Raw genomic sequence first — 24,552 nt, 5'->3', positions numbered from 1 at the left:
ATCAGACTTCCGCAGCTTAAAGTTTCTATTAATTAATAACCCCGGTGAATTTAATTTCAGCAAAGAAACTGCTTTCTTTAACTCACTAATTCAGCCTGAGCAAAGCTACTTATGAAGCAATAATGTTTCAACAGAAGATCAGGCCTTTGATAGATGGAGCAGGTGAAGCCTGAGACTGGTTCATATACTTAAATGTCGAAATGTGGTTTGAAGAGACACAAACTCTGCAGTGAGCAGTTGTTTGACGTTTAAAAACTCCTTAAAGCACAGATCAGGGAGTTTTGTGCAGATCACTAACAATAAAAAAAATCAGAAATCACAAAATCACTGACTGTTTGTGGGTCAGTACAAAAAAAAAAAAACCTCTGAAGTGTCTGTTTATGCAGATGAGCTGAGGTGGTAGCTGCTTATATGATGCAACTGCTGTTAAAGAGGATAAATAAATAAATAAACACAGGGAAGGAAGTTATTTTCTTACTCCAAACTGAATGAAATGAACATGTAAAGTAACCTGGGGCCATTTTTTAAAGTTTGCAACAGCAGAGTTTAAGAAACCGTGAACTATCCCAGACTTTGGCAGAGCAGAGGAAAAAGCTCCACTTGAACTTTGTTCTTGCCTGTGATGACAGAGATTTTACACTTTCTTAAAATAACACAAACGTACTTGAACTTTTCACCTGCAGCATAAGAATTAAAAAATATATGACCTGGGAAAAAAATGCAACATAAGAATAATTAATTAAAAAAAAAAAAAGTAGAAAGATATTTAAATCAAGTTTAAACTGACTTTTTATAACCACTTCTGTCCTGATCTCGTTCACTTTTAAGTCAACACTGCAAAAAAAAAAAAAAAAAAAAAAAAAAAAAGCAAATATTTCACTTTTTATTGCAAAATTCGTCATTGTCATGATATAATAACTGTATTCACAGTTTAACAGTCTGTCATATGAAAGATCAAGTGAAAACGAACAGAAAAGTGTTCAACGACAACAACAATAATAAGGCCATATAAATACAAAGGAAGTGTTGCTCCTCAGAAACTCTTTCAACACAAGAGCTGGAAATAAAAAGGCAAAGTATTATTGCGGGGTGACAGTTAACGCAGCATGAACTTACATTCAGTCAGATGACGTTACTGCGCAAAGGAAAACTGCTCAGGAACTTGAATGCATGCACTTTCTTCTGACAACAAACTTACGATTTAAAATACGCTTTCAAAATATAATAATAATAATAATAATAATAATTAATAATAATCTAAAACATTTGGGGAGGGACAAAAAGTGGCACATGCATGTCTTGGATTAGTTGATATGTTAACATCAAAGTTGGGAGATTTTTTTTTTTTTTTTTTATAAACTGAAAGAACACATGAAATAAAAAAAAAAATAATAATAATGATAATAATAAAATAAAAAAGTGACAGGCTTATCTAAAGCCAACCCAGGGGTGACTGTATGTCGGGGTGTCCACACACAGGAAACCATCAGTCCGCCTCAAACAGGCCAAAGTATTTGCCAGTGTTGGAGAAATAGATGTAAGGCGCAGCGTTTGCAGTCGGGTACATGACGGGGAAGGGCATGGGTAACAAGCATCCGCCCAGCAGGCTGCTGTCTTTGTAAAAAGTCGGTAATTGCACGTTTTTCCCCGCCTCTGAGAAGTGCTCGGCGGCCAGCGGCCCCTCCATGTCCGTGGACAGCTGCCTCTTCAGCTTGTTGCGGCGGTTCTGAAACCAGATCTTCACCTGGGTCTCGGTGAGCTGCAGGGAGCTGGCGAGGCAAGCTCTCTCCGAGCTGCTCAGGTAGCGCTTCATGTCAAAAGTCGCCTCCAGCTGAAATATCTGTCTCTTGGAGAAGATAGTGCGCGTCTTCTTCTTGGCCATGGCTTTGGTGTCGGTGGTGTCAGCGGTGGCCTGCTGCTGCTGCTGCTGCTGCTCGGACGCGTCCTCGGCGGTGTGCGCGCTCTGCGCCCCGGGACAGGAGCCGGTCAGCGGCGGTGCGTCTTCCCCGAGGTCCGCACGGTGGAGTCTGGGCTTCACTGTGAATGAAGCGACAAAACGTGCTTTGGTGCGGCGGTAAAGTCGGACACACACTCTGTGCGCGAATACACACATGCAGAGACGCTGCACAGTTACAGAGGTAATTCAGGAAAAAATAAAAGAACGACCTCCAGCCCGAGATCTCAGAAAATCATTTTTGTCGTTACCCTCAGTTTTGTTTTTTTTGTTTTTCCCCCCATAAATCGCATGTTTATGCATCATTCTACCTCAAAACGGGTCCATCAGCCTTTAACTGTGTATATCTGTAACAAAAATCCAGCAATCGCTTCAGATAAACTACTTTGCAGAGGCAAAATGAATTTCCCAGAGTTACCTGTCTCCTCTGACCCGCTGTCACGTCTCCTCCGGACGTCCCACACCTCCTCGCAGCGCGCTCGGAAATCATCCTCACATCCACTGTCCCTCTGCGCCTTCAACCCGCCAAAGTCTCCGCCGTCCCGCTGCTTCAGGTTGAGGATGTTGTCGATGGTGAAGGTCAAAGAAGCGCTCCGGCTCGGGGCATCCTCTTTGCTCATATTCCCCGGCATCTCATCCGCTCCTCCGAGTTTCCCGAAACACCGACGTCTCCGGACGCTCCGAGCACCATCGCTCCTCGGCTGCGACTAGCGCGCCGAGGAGCCGGCGCGACGCTCTTCAACGACCCGGAAGACTGCGGTTTAGCAGCTTTTGATTGGTGAGGTTGTGGGGCAGATGAGGGCGGGATGCAGATTTCCCGTCTGGCTGCCATGTTGTGGCTTTAAACACTTTTCTGTCACCAGAATCCATGCGTGTTTGCTCAGTGCACTTAATTCAAGGCACTTTCACACAAAGATACATTCAAGATGTGATTCCTGTTCAGCAGAGTTTTTAAACCTCAGCATCAGTACGGGATCATAACTCCAGCACTCATATGTTGTGATTTCTTTCTTCTTTTTTTTTTTTTTTTTTTTTTTTTTTTTTTTTTTTAAACTATGCCACATTCACACAACTCTGACTCCTGGGCTCATGAGAATTACAGGACCTAAAAATGGTTCAGGGGCCACATAAGCTCACCTGCAACAGGAAAACACTGTAATTCAATAACTGAAATAGTTTGTTTGTGTTTTGTGACTGTTCAGCCTGTCAGCTGTTCTGGTTATACCCAGTCTATCATCTGAATTAGCCCATGAACATGTCCTAACTTACTCCACAGGCTTAATTATGCTTTTAAAGCTCACACATTCCCCTCCTCAAATATAATAACAGCTACAGTATATATAGGCTTAATTTCATTGCTTTACTTTAATGTCAGTAAGAGACCACAAAAAAAATATGTGCATAAATTTTATTCACATGTGAACATATCAGTGTACAAAAGTCTGTAGTAAAATTCTCTTAAATAAAAAATGTGTCAAAGGTTATTGCTAATAATGTAGCCGTGCTCACAGCTATCAAAAGTCACAAACACCAAAATACCTTTTTATTAATGAACGAGTTTCTACACATTGTAGAGCAGTTCAATGATACAGTGCATTATATTCATTATAAATTATGTGTATGGGCTCAAATAAGGGTCAAAAAGCCTTTGGAGCTTGTGAAGTGACGTCCAGAAAGAACCTGGAAGCCTGTGGCAAAGGTTTGTGAACGAGAAGATTTCTAGTTGTGCTGCACAGTGAGGTTGAACAAAGAAATCAAATTTAAATGTAAGTTGTGGCGCTGATTCTGGCTTTAAAAGCAGAATGAAAAAGCAAAAGCAAAAAAAAAACAAAAAAAAAACAAAACAAAAAAAAACAAGTGTGTTTTGAATTGTAACTTCAGGCTCGCACACAGTTTGAACTTTGAGTTTCACAGTTTTATGCTTTATATCACTTACACGTTCACGACAGCTTTTTTTTGTCTTTGTGTATCCTCTTCATTTGTTTGCTCATTTTTATTTTCACACTTTTTCTCTCCAGCTCCAGTCACAGTCTTGTATTTCACATGCCGAGCTTTTTCACAGGTTTACAAAGGCTGATGCATAATCACAAGTTTTGAAATGATCTGTGACCATAATTCCACAAACCAAAAACATTATTGACCCTTAATTGTTCCCATATGTACAGTATGTGAGTCATTCATACAACTGTGAAAAATCATCACAAAATAGAGCTATGTTTAAATCCTGTGTGATCTCGTGTGAAATGTCCTCCATGTAGGGCTGCGGACAGGACTGTGGGCAACTTAAGTAGTCCAAAAATATCCATCATAGTTATTAAACCTAACAATGAATCTTAAAAAACTAAACTTAAAATGAATTGGGGGGGGGGGGCTCTGCTAATATGGAGAAGATGGCCGATGGCCTTCTAGATGAGTGATCCACCTTGATCTAAATCTGTCTGTTGCTTAAAGTTGCTTCTAGGAAAAAGTCCAACAGAAACAGGTTGAACACAGGGTGAATTATCACTAGTGCATTAGCAGAAGTTGTGACTTTACAGAAACTGAACCGGAACTAAAATGAACATTTTTGCAGCATCTTTATTCGATTAATTGGTGTCCAAAGAGTCACAAGAATACTGTGTGTGTTTAGCTTCTCCTCCACCCTTACTGTCACACCAGTCCAGTCATCTGTGGCGTTACAAACGACACTGGATGAGTGAAGTGAGTAGTCAATGGATAGTTAATAGTATTCGAGAAGCCAACCACCGATGGCGACACTTGGGGTAGGCTGGTCAGCGCCACAGGCGTAGTGATGCTCTCGCGATACAGCACGGGGACTCTGACGACCCTCTGCGCGGCGTAGGTGATGGCTGGGCTGCTGGCCTCCATGTCTTCAGCGATCTGCCTCTTCCACTTGTTCCTGCGGTTTTGAAACCAGATCTTCACCTGGGTCTCTGTGAGCTGCAGCGAGGCAGCAAGGCCGGCTCGCTCTGCGCTGCTCAGGTAGCGTTTCAGGTCGAAGGTGGACTCCAGCTGGAAGACCTGACTGCGGCTGAACACGGTGCGGGTCTTCTTCTTCCGCGCCACTTTCGTGTCACCTGAGATGATGAAGAGAGAGAGATTTTACTAAATGTAACTGGATGCAGCTCCTGACATTGCTGCTTTAGCAGAGTAGGAGATATAAACGAAGCTTGTATAGGTAATTACCTCCGCCAGCACCCGAGTTCATCAATCAGCAGGATTATACAAAAAGTACTGGACCGATTTGCACTGAAGGTAGTGTAGGGATGGGGTATGGGTCAGAGAAGAAACTGTTCATTTTTGGGGCAGATCCAGATCATTTACAATGAATTTGAATTTTTTTCTCTGATGTCTGGTGTATTTTTTTTAATTTTTTTTATTGGCCTTGGCAGAGATCTGCCTTTTTAATTTTATATTGCAATATTGATGTGTTTTATTAAGTTTAAAGCTAAAATTGAAAATTCAATGGAATGATTATGTCTTTATCAGGCTAAATTTGAATATATTTTTATTAGAGGTAACATTTAGCCTTCATATAACTTTGTGTCACTTAATTGTAGATATTAAATATATAATCAAAGTAGCTATGTCCGGGATTGATAGAGATTTTATCAAGATATCAGTATTAAAATACTGCATCATTTTAGGTAGTAGCAATTTCATAAAGAAAAAAAAAAACCCAAAAAACAAAGGTGCCCATTGCAGTTTTCTGTCACATGGACCCAGGAGCTCTTAGCTACATCCCTGCTATTTCATGTGAAACTTGTGAAAACAGCTAATGCACTGATTTCTACGGAGGAAATATAAAGTTGGGTTAATATAAACCCAAAAAATGTCTTGTACGTCCCACTGTCCAAAGGAAAAGACGAGCCTGCAGCCTGCAGAATGCGTTTCATGAGCAGGACGCCTGCGCATGCCCGCTTGCGCCTTCCACGCAGGTGAACTACACTTCAGGATGCAGCGTGGGTCGCTTTGCTCTGGCCTCACCTGGGTCACAGCTGTCCCGCCGAGAGAAGCAGGAGGACCGCGCGTCGTCCTCCAAACTATCTTCCCCCTTCTCCTCCGGGTCGTCGCTCTCCTCCGCCCGCCCCGGTAGAGTCGGGGAGCCGCGGCCACCGCTCGGCGGAGGCTCCCTGTGCCCGCCCGGCTCTCTGGCCTCGAACTGCGGACCTCCGAGGAATATCGTGGGGAAAAAAAAGGGAGGAAACACAACTTTAAACCACCCCGCACACACTGCTGGGACTTTATTTACGCTCAACTATGAGGGTAATGATGCCCCCCCCCCCCCCTCCCGTCCTTTACGAGGAGCGTAAACAAGCGTCAGCTCCAGCGCCGGGGCGAGGCTGTTGTGCGGATGCCAGACACTGTTGGCTTGTTCGCGGCTGATAATTGGGAAGTTGTGGTGTTTTTTTTTTTTTTTTTTTTTTTTTTTTTTCCACGCATGAAAGCAGGGACAGTGTCGTGTCCTGTTGAAGCGTCAGAGTGAGATATTTTACAGAGAATAATACATGTTAGCTGCTGCTGTAGCCCAATTAGGATGTAAGTCTGGTGGGAATCCAGACTTTTTACGCAGGGGATTGGGTGGTTTTGCGTGTGACGTAATTACTTATATCATGATAGCATTCATGAATGATACTTCTCTGACTGATTTCTTGGATGAAGTGTAAGCGCTGCCGCGGCCCCCGGTGAGCGGGTCCTGGTCCTGATTATCCAGCCCGTGAGCAGGGCCATCACATGCGGGCGAAATTCAAAGGGAAATGTTGGAGTCCCGGAGCAAACGAATAACCACCCGCTCACAGGCGGACACTCACTTCCTGAGCTGCCGTCCTCTGTGTTGGCTGATGCCTCTCTCCAGTTCAGCACCTGGCCGTGGGTCAGATGCGTGGCTCTCCGTAACGGACAGATCACCGGGCTGTGCACGGTCACTCTGCAGCCCGACGTCTCCAGCCGCTCCCCGGCTGAAGACCCCCTGTCTCTGGCTCCCAGCAAATTCTCAATGTAAAAAGACGAACCTCTCGACGGAGGACCGAGCTTCGATGTCGGCGCTTTATCATCCAGCATTTTGACTTTTTTTTCCGCCCCCCCCCCTCCCTCCCCCCAGGCCGCTTTTTCAGCCTTAAAAAGAAAATCCCAAATTTTGGATATTATAAAATCATTCCCGGGAAATGTGGGTTCTCGCTTCCGACCAGGAGAATCCCCTGCTCCGTGTAAACCATCCCGATGCGATCCGTGAGAGCAGAGAGCGCCCGCACCTCAGTTATAAGCGATCAAGACAAAAAAAAAAAAAAAAAAAAATCTCTTTGGTTTGATCTATAATCAGGAAGCGAGGAGGAATTACTCCAGGAAAAAAAAATCTCCAGACCGTCTCCTTCTTCAGAGCCTCTCTGGCAGGCTGTGTCTGCCTTCAGGGAGGCAGAGATGCTGTATTTAGGTCAGTCAGGGAGCAAACCAAAGCAGAGATACAGTGTTGTCCTCAGGGCTGGAGATGGAGAAGGCTTCATGAAGAATGGCACAGTACCGCCTATTGGTTACATCTGTCCATGCACACTTTTTATTTACTGTGCAACTATAACTGATATGAACCTATGTGGCTGGAATAAAGTATAAAAAATAAATAAAATAATCACATAATTCTATCAGACTGCTTTCCTGCGACTTTGTCTGATTACTCACATTATTATTATTATTATTATTATTATTAAAACAGTCAGTAGCTGAACTATAGCGCAGTAGTGTAAAGACTACACATATGATTAGTTTTGAATCTAGGCTATAGGTCAAATTAATGACGTTTGAACCTGGGGACTCCTCAGTTTCTTTCCTTAACCGTGCTTGATGAATCCTTATATGGCCAATCACATTTGAAGCCTCGACAGCAGTCAAGTGCAAAAGTGTTTAATTATCTTTATTTTTATATTTATAGTTGAGTTTTTGCAAAGGTCTATAAATCTGCAACACTATGCCTATGTGTGCCTGTTGTCTAATATCCGCATAAATGTAATAATAATGATAATAATAATAATAATTATTATTATTATTATTATTGTCAGAGTAATTACTTTATTTGTAATATTTTACATTAAAATGGGTTAAAATGACCCCAAAAAAACCAAAACAGACTATATCTACATTTGACACACTAAAGAAATACATAAATTATGAAAATGCAAATATTTTAATTCCAAAGGTTTAGCTACTAAATGCTCATAAGAAGTCAGTTCTCAGTGTGTGTGCAGTTTCCACGTAACATTTTGCGTTTTGGACCAGAACTGGCTTCTAGACCGGTTGCGATGTCGTGCTCACACGTCTTAAACTTCAGATTCTTTTAGGCTGAGCGCAGAGAAACTTCCCTCCCCTTCATTAGTTGAATGTGAAAACAGCTTTCTGCTGTTTTCTGTTGTCAAAATGAAGTAACAACAAGCAAAATATATTCATGAGCAGGGCAGCCTTCAAAGTTTGGTTCCTCACTTGCACAAATAAAATCTGAAAAAGGAAAAAAAAGAGAATGATAAAAGAGAAAAAAATCCTCAAATTTATTTCAATGTCTGGCTCTTTTTTTTTTTGTTTGCAAACATGTATTTCCAAATTAACTACAACACACCCACAGGCATCAACAATGTTAACATCATCTCTCTTTTAGTGGCTGGTATTCCTCCCTCCCAGCAGACTTAAAGGGCCAATCAGTGCCCACCTCCACAGGCCTAAAAAAAAAAAAAAAACGGTCTCATTTTCAAAGCGTCAGACTAAAACAGAAGCATTTCACCATGGTGAAAACCTAATGTGAACACTCAGCTGTAGATCATCCACGGATAATAAATGTATTTTGTTTTCCTTGGAAAGAGCCCTGCTACCTTACATGTCCGTAGATGGACTGACGGCGTGTTCGAGCTTAAAATGAGTTAATTGATACTGAAGGTGGAAAATGTTGAGTCAGCTCAGAAACTGTGAACGCTGGAGTAAAACAGCACTGCATTTGGAGTTGTAATAGGATTTAAACACCATGAAAAGCTTACTTTCATCTGGGAGTAAGCTTGAACAAATGCTCAGGACATTCCAGGCTGCGGGTTTTCAGTCTGCATGTTGATCAAACTTATTGAATCCAACTCCTTCCTGTGACGTTTTGCGTGGAAAGCATCTCACAACACTTCAGTAAATATTAGTGAAAGAATGAGAAAGAAGAGAACTGAACAGAGGAGTAATGTTTAATCTGTGTGCAGACTAGTGAGCAGTGAGGAGAGGCAGAGAACAACAAACCATTTGTGTTTTCAGAAGATTTGCTCACAATTGTTCTCCATTGTGCCACTAAATTGACTTTGCAAAAGCCTCTTTGCACATATTAGCCTATCAACCTAATACTCTGGATCCTGGGTGGAGCGGAGCACCACGGACATTTTACATGAATTCCCAAATGAAAGGCAGACTTTACATAAAGTTTCAAACAAAGAAAGTGAAACTTATCACTCAGCATGTATTCTGCTGCTGTGCAGGCTGCAGTACATGTTAGTGCTGGTAATTCATAAGGCTGCATAAACGACTAGTTATTTCTTAATCAGATGTTTGTGCTCACTGTTTTGATGCTGCTCTTTTATTTTGAGTTGAAAGAATAATTCTGGCTTAAAATGAAATCAAATGAAAATGAATGAATCAACGAACAGGCATTTGTGTTAACAAAATTTGAAAAGAATAAAAAACATTTTCTCTCTTTGTTTACGACACTGCTTTCTTTTTGGTTTATGACCCTTAAAGTCCCCGAAAATGTCTTTAAATATTAGGAATTTCTCTTTAGCATTATATATTCATAATTACATGTGAAACAATTAACTTAAAAAATATGAATTATTCAGCATTAAACACTCAAAAGCTCAACTGAGCTGCTTCATCAGGACTGTGTAGTCGTGGTCAGATCAGGTGCATGTAAATATGTGACATTGCATTTTCAAAATAAAGTCCCCGTCCACTTGAAATCAGTGAAAAATACAAATAACCAAAAAAAAAAACCAAAACAAAACATAATTTTCTCAAGTTAATAATAATCAGGTTAAGTAACTAAAAGTAAGTTCATGTAGGATCCTAAGAAGCTGATTGAAAAAACAAGTTTTCAGGGCCTTTAAAATGAAATGTCCACTTGTGAGCCGTCATCACAGGTTGTACGTCTGTGAACAGAATGGTTTTCATTTTGCACAATGTTTTTTATTTGACACATTTTTTGGAGGCTTCAAGAGAGAGATACAACTATCCAATATTTAAAAAGGGTCTACATCAAAGTTTGAGAAAATGACACAGACTTCTGTGTACATAAAACAGAGACAAGTCTTCCGCTACCATTGGCTTGAGATACTATACGATTTCCAGTCATCTTGACTCCTTTTAATTTAGTATTCAGCTGTTGGCCAAAAGTCAGTAGTTTTTTTTTTTTTTGTTGTTGTGTCTAGTCATTTTGAACTGTTGGGAGTCTGAAGTGATTTTATTTATAACCTTTATTTTTTCTGAACACAGTTGTTTGACTGTGGTGTTTTTATCTGGGTCCACAGGGAGGTGGCTGATAATGTCAAAGTGGAAACATATCATGTCCTTACATAAATAGGTCAGGGTTCATAAAGTCTGGTGGAGGCTTGCCAAAGAAAGACATTTCATTAAAGGCAATAATTGCAAACTCTTTTGCGTGAGTCTGCTGGAGCAGCTGAGCTGTGTATTTGTGTGTTTAACAGACATACACATTTTTTTTTTGTACCCAGCAATAATTCACACAGACATGTTTCTGTGTCAGTCTGAAGAAAGCTAGAAATGATCTAATGCCACTTTGCCAGCAGCAACACTAAGACGACACTTCCTTCCCTGTCTCGCCTCGTTGTGAAGCGGTGCACAGAGGCATGTTCAGGATCTCTTAATTAAAGATGGCACTGCAGCCTTACGAGGTAGATAAGACACAATGAAGGACTAAGCCTCTAAATTACCTACTGAATGAACGGTAAGGATAGAAACTTTCTAGTACTTACTGTTAGAAATACAGTAAAATCTCTGATTCCTTTCAGTTGAGGAGGGGGTCGCACTAATTGTTCATGTTGGCTCTTTTTATCCATCTTTTCCTACTGGGTTAAGATTTGTCTGACTATTATTTGCGGTGGTGGAATAAGAAAGTAGGTCCCGCAATATCACATTTTATTTTCTTAAAATATTGCAAAATGTATTTAAAATATCAAAAGTAAAGTTCTCATTATGCAGAATGGCCTCTCTTAGATAAACTGTATTTTATGTTTTAATTAATATGACTGATGCATTAATGTACATTAATGTTATAACTTGTCAGGTTAACACACTGTATCTATTTATTTTCTATCAAATCTTTATTTGCAAAATAACCGTAGTTGCCAAAACTCAAAGTTTAAGCATAAAATGTAAATACTCAAATTTACCTAAAAATGCATTAAAGTGCTGAACTTAAGTATTTATTTTCATTTCACTGACTATTCGACTGTTATTTGGTCTTTGAACAAGATAAAGTTCTTAATAAAACATTGGCATTAACTTCACCGTCCGTCCCGCTGATTACTTTGATTTCCTGATGTCAGCTCATCCATAACAAAACCACCCTGAGTCAGATCCAGATGGGATTCTAATCCAGTGTCATTAACAGTGTATATGTTTGTCTTCCCGTATGCATGATGAGAATCACTGTATTGATAATCTGCTGGGGGAATCCTCCACATCATTATTTCTGGCACTATAATGGGCCACTGCAAACTGTTGAGGTCAAAGCCATGGCCCAGAATGCAGTGGTGTATATGAGGTCAGCGAGGTCCAGACATCTTAGGTCGGCCTTAACAGAGGCAGTCAACCAGAAGGCCCCTTTATGCCACATGGAGCGTGGAGCTACTGATGAATCTGTCTGATTTTTAGGCTCTCCTGCAACCTCTGCTCGCTGCCTGTGCTGCTGCTTCACTTCCCCCTCCGTTTCTTAATAAAAATGCTAAATTAGTTCCCATCAGATGAGATTTTAAAACACGCTATTTCTCCAGCAGTTCATGTCAAATAGGTCAATGCTGGAGCCTGCGTGAAAACAGACCTCCAGGCTCCCGCTGTCACTTATCAGAAATGCTTCTTAATCTGCGTTTTATACCTGCTCAGAAACTCCAAAAAGAACACTCCAGATTACAACCATCGAAACTGACACATACTTCTCCTGCTTAATCCCTATTAGCCCTCACCTCACTGCACCCACAGCCCAGTTCATCGGGACAAAGCAAAAGCATTCTGGGAGCTGTTTGGTTTATTGCAAAAGCTTTTTTCGCAGCCTCGCACAAAAAGCCTGTTAACAAAAAAAAAAAAAAAACTTGTTGTTTTTTCGTTTTGTTAGTTTGAATTTTGTCTTTCAAGCCTGGAAAGAAACACGTTTAGGTCTTGGCTGGAATAAACTATTAAAGCCTGTTTGTTTAACCCTTGTACGGCAAATTAACCCCTGTTAGAGCCAGCTTGTCAGTTCAGTACAAAGGAGGAAAAACCATGATATTTTAACCACATTATGCCCTAATGCCACATATCCACACCCCTTTCTTTATATCTGGAAGAGAAAAGCAAACAATCCCCCTTTTAAAAGCCGGAAAACTTAAGAAAAATACCCATTATAACATTTTAATGGGACAAAATGAAGTTTTGCATCGGTTTCATGGACTTATCCGTTCCCCATTATTTATTTTATCTTCAGAAAATGTGTGTTTGAAGAGCATCTACTGGAAAAGTGTTAGTCTGTGTTGCAGCTTTAACATGCATGGGCTCTTTCCCATGCATGTTAAAGGGATCAAGGTTAATCACATGAGATAAGTGCAGCCGCCAGCAGGTAGAATATACCTACACAGGAAACATGTTTTATCCCTCAGGGGGGTGGGAAAGACGGAGCATGTCTGATGGATTACAGGCCCACCACAAATACCGAGGCTTATGGGACATCAGATCAATGAGAGCACATCAGCTTCCTCGTAATACCACTAATGTCTTCAGCTGTGCCAGGAACTGGGGTCAAATGGTAACGTAGCACTTGATTCTGAGGACGATTTCGACTAAATAACAATTGCTCAAACTTTAAATGGCTCGTAAAACTCCTTAAAGTCGACAGATACCTAAAAAATAAAGCCCCTCCTCCCTGTGCGTCCTCTCCTTTCCCGAATGTTTTCCTGAGTGCACTCCATCTGACCCAGGGATTATTTGGGAGGTTCTGGTTGTTTTTTTTTTTTTTTCCGTCCTCACAAACTTTAAATAAAATCTGTAAGTTGCGAAAAGCAGGAAAGAGGGGACATGGAGCTGAAGACCCTCAAAGAGAGGAATCGCGTGAGAAAGAAGCAGAGTACACTCAAGGTAGTAGCCCACGTCCATAGAGAGTGCAACCCCCCCCCCCCCCCCCCCCCCCCCCCCCCCTCCCCCGAGGTCAAAGCACTTCTGTCATATTAGCTTATACACAGGGTCCATATTTTTCAATAAATCATGCCCCTGAAGGATAGCTGAGAGTACACGGGCTATTACAGTCCTGCCCTGGGAGTCCTCCTCCTCCTACTGCTGAATTACATTTAATGAGGAAACTTAACATGTCAGTGTCTGATTTTGATCATGTCCAGAGTCGGGATGCTGTGCATTATCATTATTATTAACTCTGAAAAACTATTATTATGTCCCCCGGATTTTTAACTGTGGAATTTGAATGAAAATTTTAACAGAGTTTGAGATGAGCATGCTGAAGAGAGCTGAGCCTGAAAGAGACTGAGTGGTTCACTATTAATATTAAGTTTTTCTGCAGGATAAAAATTCAGTGGAAATATTTACATAAATAAAATGGGCTAAATGTCTTTAACTTCATCAACTGTATAATAATAATAATAATAATAATAATAATAATGATAAAACTAGGATTGAGGAGGTATTTTGATTTACGCCTATAGAAAACATACAGCGGTTATAATGAGAGACGTTTTTGTCTCAGTTTTTCCTCCAGAAAACGCGAATAGAAGAGTTTTTCTCTTTCATTGAATTCAGTGTCGATCGTGGATCTATAGTAAGTCTCCACACAGTCCGGGGACCATCCGATATGATTAAACATACATGCAAAGGGGCAGGGCCAGAGGCGGCACGAAAGATGAAGGAGTCCACTTTAATGTTTGCCTGCAGGACAGGTTTCCGCACAAAGTCTTGTTTTCCCGCCTCTTGTCACGCAAGTCTCACACACACACACACACACACACACACCGCTGCTGCCCTGGGAGCCCGACTCACATCACCGGGACAAGGTGACACGCACTATTTTATTTATTTATTTTTTAAATATTTTTTTAAAATCGGTTTTTGTTTAAGTGGTCAAAAAAAACAAAACAAAAAACAAAACAAAACAAAAAAAAAACAATAAAAGCAGACTTCCGGTCATTTTAAAGGCCTCAAACTAAATCTGTTGAAGATGGGTGAGACAGACTGATGAACATTTGGACTTCACATAGACAGGTGGTCACTTGGCTGATAATTGAAATTATGTTGCCATTAAACTTCAGTCAACTCATTTCACTTGTGAGGAGTTCAGAAATAAAATCAGGTCGTCGAGGCTTTTGATTTGGTAAATCTTCACCAACATTTTCTTGTTGGGTAACGACTTCAAATGTTGCTTTGCTGTGTAACTTTTTAAGCCCGAATAAAATCTATTGATTAGCGAGCCGATAGTTTTGAGAAAATGTGCATTTTATTTAAATTATTACATAATAGAAAAAAAAAAAAAAAATTCCAAACACAGGTCTTTTAATTTTTTAAGGACGCAGCCAGAGTTTTGAACTGAACTCTGATCCCTAAGCCACAGTCGGTCCACCTTTATAACCGCGGGTGTTTTGCGGCCAAACTGAAATCAAAGCTCAATTCAGAAGAGAAGAGAAGTTGAGTTGAAGTCAGAGTTGCTTTATCATTTCATACTGAAGACATCTTCAGGTGAAAAGTTAGAGCTACAGCAGATACGGCCAATTACTCTCCTAGTTTTCTGTTTATTTATTTAACGTTGTGAATCATGGGCAGAAGGAGCTCAGGAGGAGGTGGTGATTTACACTGTCGTCTAAACACAGCGCGGGTTTTTCTATTTTTATTATTATTTTTTTTTTATTAATTAGTGAAATTTAAGTCTTCACGTCTCTACTCAAGTCAGCGGTTCTTACAAACTAGTGTTTAGACTAATATATTTTTTTTCCCCATTTGAACGCAGCCCACTCACAGCTTTGTCACCAAATTTCGGTTCTACTACAATTTGGATGATTTATTTCATGCAGTAATTTGGCTGAGTCAGTTTTGTTCAAAAATCAGTCACTTTTTCTCTTGGAGCAGCAATAGATTTTACTTTGAAAATTATTTTAAACTGTTTCTTTATGATGGTGGTAAAAAAAAAAAAAACTAACAAAAAAACAAAAACAAAAAAAAAACAACAAATGCAGTTTTTTTTCAGACATGATATTAGCAGACATCAAACACATCTGATCAGGTTTCTGTTGAAAACAAATCAATTATGTGACTATTTAAACTATATTATTATTATTTCATCATTTGTTTGCTTCCATGTTTTACTTTGAAGGCTTAAGGTTGTGTTAAGTTATTAACTCTCTGCTCACTCTCCCCTGTAACATTACAGATGATAAAGGAAGCTGTGGATTTATAAATCAGAGCAGTTCACCATTCTCAACATGTGACGTGGGTTTCTGAAATAAGTCCTGTTTTTGAAAAAATACAGTTTATTATACACTGTTTCAAGCTGAAAAGTTATATCTCACTTACAGTTAACAGGCCAACTTGTAAGGTTTATCGCACTTGAAGCATAAAACTATTTTTTTTTAACCTCCATGTGTTTCAATGTAATCAACAAATAGATGGGAGATTTTCTCGAAATGGCCAATGCACACCTTTACTTTGAAGGTCCCACCACTGCTTCAGAATGTGTGCTTACAGTTTTGATTGTGTGACATGAAAGAAAGCAGCTAATTCGAAGCAGTTTCTGGGGGAGTTGTTGAGGCAGGTCGCTACGGAGCCCGGAGCTGTTTTCAAGGCTGGGAGGCCTAAATCTCCACTTATTGTAATGTGCTGTTTGAGTTCAATGTGTGGACCAAATAGAAAAAGACTTTCATCTATGGAGGCTGTTCGTGATGAATGCGACTCTGGTTTTTGTCGTTATATCACGTCATGTCATTAAGAGAAAAGGAAAAAATCCTGAGTGACCAAGTTCTCCCACAGTTTCTGGTGTGATTGGTTTAAAAGTTCGGTTTGAGGAGTTTTAATTATACCTCTGTAATAAGAGGTGATTACAGCCCGAGAGACATGAGCACAGCTGAAAATCATCACCGCAAACACAATTGCGTCCTCCATTGAAGGAGGCACATAAACACCATATGTAAACCTCTACAATCCAAGTCTAGAGCCTGTGTCAATAAAACCAAGGTCAAGGCATCACCCATGACAACAGTAAAGCCTTATATGACTGCAGCCAGCCAGCAGAGGGCAGCAAAGCACAGTTTGTGCAAATCAATAGGAGTCTAGAAGAAAATAGTAAAAGCATTTCATGTAAAGATTCAAATGAGACTTTGTACTATTACAAAATGACAAACTAAACCAGCTGCTTTTGTATTTCTAAATATCTCCACAGTGATTGTGGTATTTCTATGATAAGTCCACATACCAGACGTGAGCTCCCTGTTGAGTTATGTTTGAAATTTAAAATTTATTTTAAAAATCTTCGAAGATGAAAAGAGAAAATGTTGTTCATGGAGACGGCTGGAGACCTGAAGAGGAGAGAGGTGGACACCACCTCCGGATGGACCGGTTGCGTGTCTGTAACGTCATTCCTCTGTCACTAGATGGCAGTGTTACGACAGCTCCTCAGCTGGTAACGTCTCCATCATGGTTGTTTCTGTGTGAGTCAGATCATTTAGCTTTCCCCTCCACTTAAGCAGAGTGAGATATTGATAAGTGTTCAATCTATACTGAAGGGTACAGGCGCGTCATTGAGGGGATGGAGTCAGGCACAAAGTAGGTCCAACGACATCAGATGATCACAATATGAGGCTTGTAACTGGGGCATTGGGGCATTCTAGCTTTCATAAGAGTAAGACTGCATACATTACTAAAATGCCATATACTCTGGGATTTCTCTAACATTTACCAGTCAAATCCTGGAGCATCTAATGTTTCAGTAAAGTTTACAGTTGTAGAGACTCTGATTGGGTGAATCATGACTCTGTTATAATTAAAACAGACATGATAAAAACATGTAATTCAACACAAACACTTGGTAATTGCTCATCAACCCACAGTTGCTTGTCATTACAATTGTACAGCTGTATCACTATCAATCTCTTGTCATTGTTAAAACCATTAACAAGCCTCATATCTGGGGCTTAAATCAAGACATACATTGGTAACTCAGCATGGCATCCATCCATTGTCTATACCGCTTATCTGAACCGGGCACGTCTTATCCAACGTGCACGTCTTTGGACTGTGGGAGGAAGCCGGAGTACCCGGAGGGAACCCACGCAGACACGGGGAGACTCCACACAGAAAAGCCTCAGGCCCAGGGTTCAAACCCAAACCCTTCTTGCTGTGAGGCGACGGTGCACCCTCTCAGCGTGGCAGATGAGCAGTGTGTCCTGAAAAACCTGCTGATCAGTTGGGCTGAGCAACATGGGCGGACAAACCTTTTTTGGGGCCCCGGGGCAAAAATTAGTTGCTGGGTCCCCTGCTACCCCTCTGTGAGTCTATTAATGCTGTAGGTGGTCTAATTATGTATGTTCTCCTTGTAACAATTATAATCTAAGAACTGCCATCATGTGCACAGTGAAAAGTTTAATATTACCTTTGAATGTGATGAGAAGTGAGAAAATGTGTCTTCTTCTATTACTTTCCACATGTTGCATGGTGTGATACAGCAGTCTGAGAACCAATACCCTGTATTTTACACTTGGCACACTTAGTATGCATAGTGTGTAGTACAGTGATATCTCTGTTTGTAACTGCATGGTTGTTATTTCTTTCCCCGCGGTACGCCGAGAGGCTATAAAGCTATAAAGGCAGTGCCAGCCAAAAGCCAATCAATGGGAAGCTCATTAATAGATAATTCACTTGAGGAAAACGGGGAAGCCTCATCTATCAAAATGACTGCGTGAGCTGCCACAGAACAAAATTACACCATCATCTGTTACCTGAGATTATTATGTCTCTGAGCAGGATGTGTCATCCCGTCCTCATGAAGGCAGAGATAATTTGGCTTTAGAGAGGAGAGACACCCACATACACATCTTCATCTCATGGATGTTCTCGGGCCGTGAGATGCATATGCAAGCCACGTTTTACAGCTGACTGGGCACAATAACAGGAACACCTGGTTAATCTAATACACTCCACTGCAATAACTCCCTCAGCAATAAACACCGCTTTTACGAGCTGTATTGTGCTCAGGTTTTGTCGTGACTGTGTCAGGGATTATGTTGTGAAGTGTTTATGTTGTTTGTACAAATTTCAGATGTTTTATTTTGCCCTGTTTGAAATGATTTTTTTTTTTTTTCCAGTTTCTAACCAACACGAGCTGCAAGAAAAACGACCAAAGAAGTGACAAAACAATTTCACCACAAGGTTATTGTAATTATTAGCTGGAGCCTTACTCAAGAACCTTATTGTGTTGTGGAATATATATACAAATATATCATCAACACCTTACAAAACAATGTTCCAAACATTTGCAGCAAGCTTTCAACTGCATCTCAACGTCTTCATGAGCAGATTGAGTTTTCTCCATTGCCGCTGTGTAACTATAAATTTGAGAACTTTGGTGGTGCTGGTTGTATATCACAATATCTGACCATATGCACTTTAGCTTGAATAGTGCTAAGTGACTTTTTTTCTTTAAGTCATTCATTTTTAAATCAGTATGTCAGATTGCTATAAATTTTGAGAGATGTTTTGCGAGCTGACGATAACTGTTTCTGAATCGCCCATCACTTGAGGTCAGTGCAGCCCCCTCTAAGCCGGACGTGAACCTGTGAGAGTCGCACGTTACCCTGCAGCACCATGACCGGACCGAGTGAGCAGCCAGTTTCTAAGTCCCTGGGCTGTCACTGAAGTCAACGGAGGACAACAGATAGGGCAGCTTGGTTATCGAGTGGACCGGCCTCTTGCTCGGTGGGATTAACACCCGCTTGGATTGAAAATTAAGACAAGTACCTGTCTCTGGCAGTTATACATGGCTGGCTAGAGATGGGGCGGGGTGCACGTGTGAGGCTAAGGCCTGTGTCTGGTCCCCTGTGAAGAATGTACTGCTTCATTCATCACAAGGAGACACGGGGCTCCTTCGCATGCACACAGCATGCCTTTTCTCTCCACAGCCTATCAAATCAAATTAGCCCTTCAGAGGAGCTTAGACGGAGAATATCTCCTGTCACGAGGTTGTTGCACAGAGAGGAACGGGGAGTAAAAAAATAAATAATTGCATGGGGCTATCTCTTGCTTGAGAAAACAACACTTCTATCTTAATGCAAATTAGTGTTACTGGGCTGTCATATCAACAGGATTCTTAAAATCAGTGTGCGGGTGGCATGGGCTCTGCACGGAGGCAGTTCCTCAGAGTCCAGTTAGACTCTGTCATTTGCATCGCCCCCAGCTGTCTTTCTTCTTCATCAGCCCCAGCACCACCATGCTTTATAAATTCATTTCATTCTCCAACGCGAAACGTCTTATTTAACATGACACGGACGCATTAGGCAGAGAGCCGGCTCTGCGGAGTTACCAGCCTAGGTACATCATGACTTCTCTGAATGCAGGGATGATGCGATATGTGCGGACTAAGCTCACATACCAAAACTTGAACTGTCAATTCCCGTTTCGTTTGTGAGTTGAATTGTGATGAGGAATAACACTGGATTTTGTCTGATCTTTTGAGGGTTTTCTAACTGTTGATTTTCTCTGCTTTAGCCTGATCTATTGGAGAGAACAGAACGAGCAGGGTTTGCAAAAGGCTTTAGTCCATATCAGTGACTCTTTTTTCCGCCACTGAAAGGTTCAATATTAGATTTGTTCAGAAAATATAACCTTTTATTTTAGACTTGGGAGCTACAGCGTTACATTAGCGAAGTTATAAGGATGCTAGCAAACATGAGCCATACCAGTAAGCTAGCGAAGCAGGATGTTATGTAGGTTATAAGTTACATTTGTAACAATGATCAAACTGAAGCCTACATGTTGTGTAATTAATTTATTTAGCTCTCTGTGTGAGGTATGTGTGTTCAAAGCGATTTGGATTATTTCAGTTTTTTTTTTTTTTTTTTTTTTTTGCAAAACAAAGTATTATTATTTTCTAAATGGACATTATTGTTATTTTTATTTAATCATTTGGAAACTTTTTCCGTGATCTAAACAAACCTTTAAAGATTCAATAAAAGAGCCATAAAGAGCCTCTTATTATAATGAAAATGCATCTGTATTGAAACATTTATGGTTGCCATATACTGTATGTAACAGGATAGAAAAGGTTTAGTTTAGACCAACTTATTTTGAAGGTTGTGCTAAAACAACAAAATTGTTGACCCTTAACACTTGGAAAATCCACAATCATGTGGATATATATCACTTGTATGCTGATTGCTTTATTTTCAGCTCTGTAGACTTGTATACACCTCACACATTTCATAATCCAGCACTCCTTCTTCTGTATTATTTGCATCCTCTGGAGCTAAATTGGAGACCTGTCACAATACATCACAGCCATTTCAGTTCCTTCCACCCTTGATCTTCCAGGAGCACAATACCGCGGTGCCCTTTCCCTCCTTATCAGCCTCCCAGATGGTGCTGCAGCTCTCAGCCTAACCGTGCTCTGTCACCTAGTTTCCACGGCTAATGAAGAGTGCTGGTCTGCCAGCTGCATGATGTGCGCTCCGTTCCACCTGGCCCTGACTCCGCGCCGAGCCTGCAGGTGGCCAGCGTACCTGTCACAGACTGAAAACTTAATCACAGGCGCTCACTAATCCCACAGAAGTCTTCTGTTCTGCTTCCACTCAGCTGTGCTTGGCTGCAGTGTGTGCCGGTATGCGTAGCAGCACAGTCGCTTTCAGATTAAAGAGCAGGAAGATTTATGAGGAAATTCTTAGTAAATCTCATTAGTGTGTAATGAAATGTTTGTAATATTTCAGTTTCAGTGGTACGTGAGTGTTTTCTTAAAACACGTGACACACGTCTTGTGGATTTATTGCACAACTGAAGCTCCTCCAGTTAGTGGAGACATTGGTATTTCTGCTGCTTCTCTACAGGACTTTGGATTGTTTGTATAAAATGAGAAAAATAGAGCCGGCAATCTTCTTTTATTTTGAAGGACAGACACACATAGCTTAATGTTTACCATTCATAGTGTTGGTAAATAGAATATTTTCTGTTAACTTCATTGTATCTTTGTTGAAAATGTTATTTCATCTACATTTACTGTAGATGAAATAAAGGTCCCCGGGAAGGAGCTATGACGTTGACATTTCTTAGCTCAGAGTGAAAAGCCTCGACTGCTGTTGTGATGGATTGCCATGAAATTTGGTTCAGACTTTCATGTGTCATGGCTATAGACTCTTAGTTTGGTTTAATTTAACATTTAACCCCATAATATCCAGTTTTTCCTTTTATTTCCTATCAAAGATGCTTTAAGGTTGGAAAAATAATTTCGTTCCACACTGACTGACAGTATCTTTACCAGTTTGCTCAAAGTCTTTACTGACGTTATATAACTCTGAGGGAAGTATCAAACCCAAAAACTTGCTGTTTTTACGGCTGCATCATTCCATCAAATAGAAATATTCTTGATGTGTTGAGTTTTAATTTAGCCTGACTTATGTAGCATCTTTGAAAATGAGGATTAAACATAAAGTTCTGTGAGTGAGAAAACTGTTTGGCTCCACAGCATCAGCCTGCAATGACTGAGGGTCAGTGGAGGGTAATAAAAGTGACATCTATGCTTTTTACACACTGTACTGTATGTATTCACCAGAATGGCACACACAGTAATTACATCCAGTTTGGTGCTTTCTGTCTGTGTGACCCCTCTTCCTATATTCACACATGTAGACATTGCCTGCCGTTTCTGCTGAGTAATACTTTGGACGTGGCCACAACAGTATTTGCAATTTAAATCTGCACCAAATGTTCAAACCTTTATCAGTGACAGATCAGTTACATGCGTAACAGCAAAAGTGAAACAGATTTCTTCTCTTTTGTTGAGTCTATCCTCACATAGACCTTGACTTGTTCTTATCCACGCTGCTGAATTATTTACCAGTGCCCACCTATCCTGACACTGACTGTGTGAGTGTGGGGCGTTATATTATGCATGAGCTTGCTTGATAAACAATGACCTTGTGAATAAAGTGGAACCGAAGTCAAGAGATCCAAATCACTAAGCACCGAAAAGAGAACAGGGGGTGTCAAAATCTGGCAAATGTATATCCCTGTTTCTAATCGAGAATCCATACCCTCTATCAGACATCTGTTCTGGTTCAACTAACCCCATCCTCCTTTAGTTGACCTTAGCAGGAAGCACTCAGTGGCAGAGTGAGGATTTGCAGAGATAACGGGCAGAGCTGAGGCAGGTGCAGAAATAATAGCTGCTCTCCAGAGGCTACAAACAATATAAAATCCCTGACAATGGGCTTTCCAACGCTGAACAGCAACAAAGCTCATAAATGGGAGACGTACTTTTCCTTAGAACTGGGGAAGACTTTGATTTGAGGGCTGCGCATTGAAAACCAGGTGACTTAACAATCAGAATGAGAAGCTTAGAGGGTTGTGTTGTTGAAGTTTGCTGCTGATTGACAAATTGATCTGGATTAATCATCCAGAGCAGGTGAAGCTGAGGCCGCTCGTCTCTTAATCCCGTCCTGATGACAAACAGTTGATAATCAGCAGCAAAGACAAACTGTCTGGTTTTGTGCTGCCTTCAGGGGAATTAGCTTGAAGCGAGAGCAAACCGACATTCACTTCATTGACGGGGAAAGTAGCACAATCACCTGATGACATCACTGATAACAGCAACGCTGAGCTGCTATTAACAGTCGTATTGATCAGGCTAAGGAACACAATTTATTCCAGTCGGGAGAAGGTTCAAAGATAAGAGGACTCAACAGTAAATATAAGGAGTTGCTGAATCAGCTTTTCCTCCTCCAAAAGATGAAAAACGAAAATGAATCAAACACATGTTACATTTGAAAAGGAGTAACTGAATTATCAAAGTCGAAACTGCTGAGGAAACAGGGACGCTTTGATTGTTGAACACTTCTGCAGGGAATTTCCATCATTTCTCAGCACTCAGCATGTAACACAATGCTGATGTTTTCTCCTCTGTTTATGGCTCTTGTCAATTTTTATGGGGATTATCCTGATATAATGGTTTCTACTTTATTGCAGTAGTTTACTGGAGATGCCGTCAAAGAGGTTTTTAATGGAGAAAATATGATTTTGGTTGTTGTAAATTGTTGCTATTCCGGGTGATATCAAAGTTGTTGCTTTTGTTTTTTCTTATAAAGCCCCCTCTTGGTTCACTGCAGACAGATTAGCAATATTCCATCCTATTGGTTTAATGTGCAAATTTAATTTTCATTCATCAGACTTGTTAGTTAGACTTGTTAGTTAGACTAGTTATAACTGTATTTTTTAACCACACATGCTGCACCCTTTGCAGTTCTGGACAGCCACCCCTTTCCTGTACTTACCGTGGTTCTGTTTGGCCTAACGCCTGATGAAGCTTGAAATGTTACTCTGTCACGTGTTTTGTGCTCTAGTTATATTTTTTGCATTTTGAGCTTTCAGTGCAGACTCTTTTTTAGGCTTTGCTTATATCTGTCCAGCTCCTGTATTTTGTCACGCATCTCAAAATGCCCTCTTGAAGTTGCATTTAAGGTTAGACTAAAAACACTCTTACCTCAGAGTAGGACCTCAGAGCTGTTTCTGAAGGATCCTACTGTGCATATACTTCCAGTCACTGTTTTGTGACACTCACAAAGTCACAAAGTGAAAATTGTGATCACTAATTGAATTGCACGTTGTAGATTGAATTGTAGCTCCTCAGATACAGTACAATAAGTATGGTTTGAAGTAGACATAAAGTAACCTATAAGTTGTCTAGCTTATACAGTATATGAAAAAATATGTCAGAATTAAAGCATATTTTAAGTCACATAATGAAATTTACCAAGATGCCATTTACATACTGTAGCAGACTTTAAGTTAACATTGGCAAGCCTCTGAAACACGCTTAAACAGTGGTGTGTTATGTGTCACTGTGCGATGTGTAATTACCCAAGTCAGCCCTATTCAATCACATTGCTTAACAATGCGTAAAATAGAGCTTTGTTGCACTTTCTTTTCCACAGCTTCACCGGGAGCAGTGGGGAAATTAATGAATTGGTTCATTATCTGAGGCTCTCTAAAGTATGATTGCTGCATTTTCCCTGCTGCCAAAAATCGTGTAAGGTTGCAAAGACCTTGTTGATGAAGTTATTGTATCCCAGACAACTTCACACAAAAATTCTCCCACTTTTGTCAGAATCTTTTATATCTTTTAATAACCTCATTGT

The 24,552-nt window shown here is 40.6% G+C and overlaps 2 protein-coding genes across 3 annotated transcripts; both read right to left on the bottom strand.

Annotated features, from left to right (window-relative positions):
- Positions 1–870: 870 nt before the first annotated feature.
- Positions 871–2,971, bottom strand: LOC139607312 (homeobox protein HMX3-like). The gene is made up of 2 exons (XM_071460089.1): positions 2,373–2,971; positions 871–2,037 (listed from the first exon to the last, which is right to left on the bottom strand). Exons 1-2 carry the CDS (start codon positions 2,584–2,586, stop codon positions 1,487–1,489), a joined length of 765 nt encoding a protein of 254 aa, XP_071316190.1. The 5' UTR covers positions 2,587–2,971; the 3' UTR covers positions 871–1,486.
- Positions 2,972–3,348: 377 nt separating this feature from the next.
- On the bottom strand, positions 3,349–7,045 carry LOC139607130 (homeobox protein HMX1-like). Of its 2 annotated transcripts, XM_071459779.1 has the most exons (4): positions 6,863–7,045; positions 6,766–6,817; positions 5,942–6,124; positions 3,349–5,031 (listed from the first exon to the last, which is right to left on the bottom strand). In XM_071459779.1, exons 1-4 carry the CDS (start codon positions 7,013–7,015, stop codon positions 4,604–4,606), a joined length of 816 nt encoding a protein of 271 aa, XP_071315880.1. In that variant the 5' UTR covers positions 7,016–7,045; the 3' UTR covers positions 3,349–4,603. The 2 variants fall into 2 exon arrangements, with proteins under 2 accessions (XP_071315880.1, XP_071315879.1); XM_071459778.1 differs by having other exon boundaries at positions 6,766–7,045.
- Between the last annotated feature and the right edge of the window lie 17,507 nt (positions 7,046–24,552).

Source organism: Trachinotus anak, unplaced genomic scaffold, assembly GCF_046630095.1.
Source record: "Trachinotus anak isolate AG129_WGS33_773 ecotype Australia unplaced genomic scaffold, CSIRO_AGI_Tana_v1 ptg000023l, whole genome shotgun sequence".
Lineage (NCBI taxonomy): Eukaryota > Metazoa > Chordata > Actinopteri > Carangiformes > Carangidae > Trachinotus > Trachinotus anak.
The sequence above is the reverse complement of the archived record's forward strand: the minus strand, read 5'-3'. Positions and strand labels throughout refer to the sequence as shown.

What these genes read in the sequence shown, in the direction of transcription:
- LOC139607312 (XM_071460089.1), bottom strand. Translation starts at nt 2,586, where the DNA reads ATGCCGGGGAATATGAGCAAAGAGGATGCCCCGAGCCGGAGCGCTTCT. An exon ending in CAGCGGGTCAGAGGAGACAG is followed by an intron (nt 2,038 to 2,372) that starts GTAACTCTGGGA and finishes CTTCATTCACAG; the next exon opens with TGAAGCCCAGACTCCACCGT.
- LOC139607130 (XM_071459778.1), bottom strand. Translation starts at nt 7,015, where the DNA reads ATGCTGGATGATAAAGCGCCGACATCGAAGCTCGGTCCTCCGTCGAGA. An exon ending in AGAGGACGGCAGCTCAGGAA is followed by an intron (nt 6,125 to 6,765) that starts GTGAGTGTCCGC and finishes TATTCCTCGGAG; the next exon opens with GTCCGCAGTTCGAGGCCAGA. An exon ending in GCGGGACAGCTGTGACCCAG is followed by an intron (nt 5,032 to 5,941) that starts GTGAGGCCAGAG and finishes TCATCATCTCAG; the next exon opens with GTGACACGAAAGTGGCGCGG.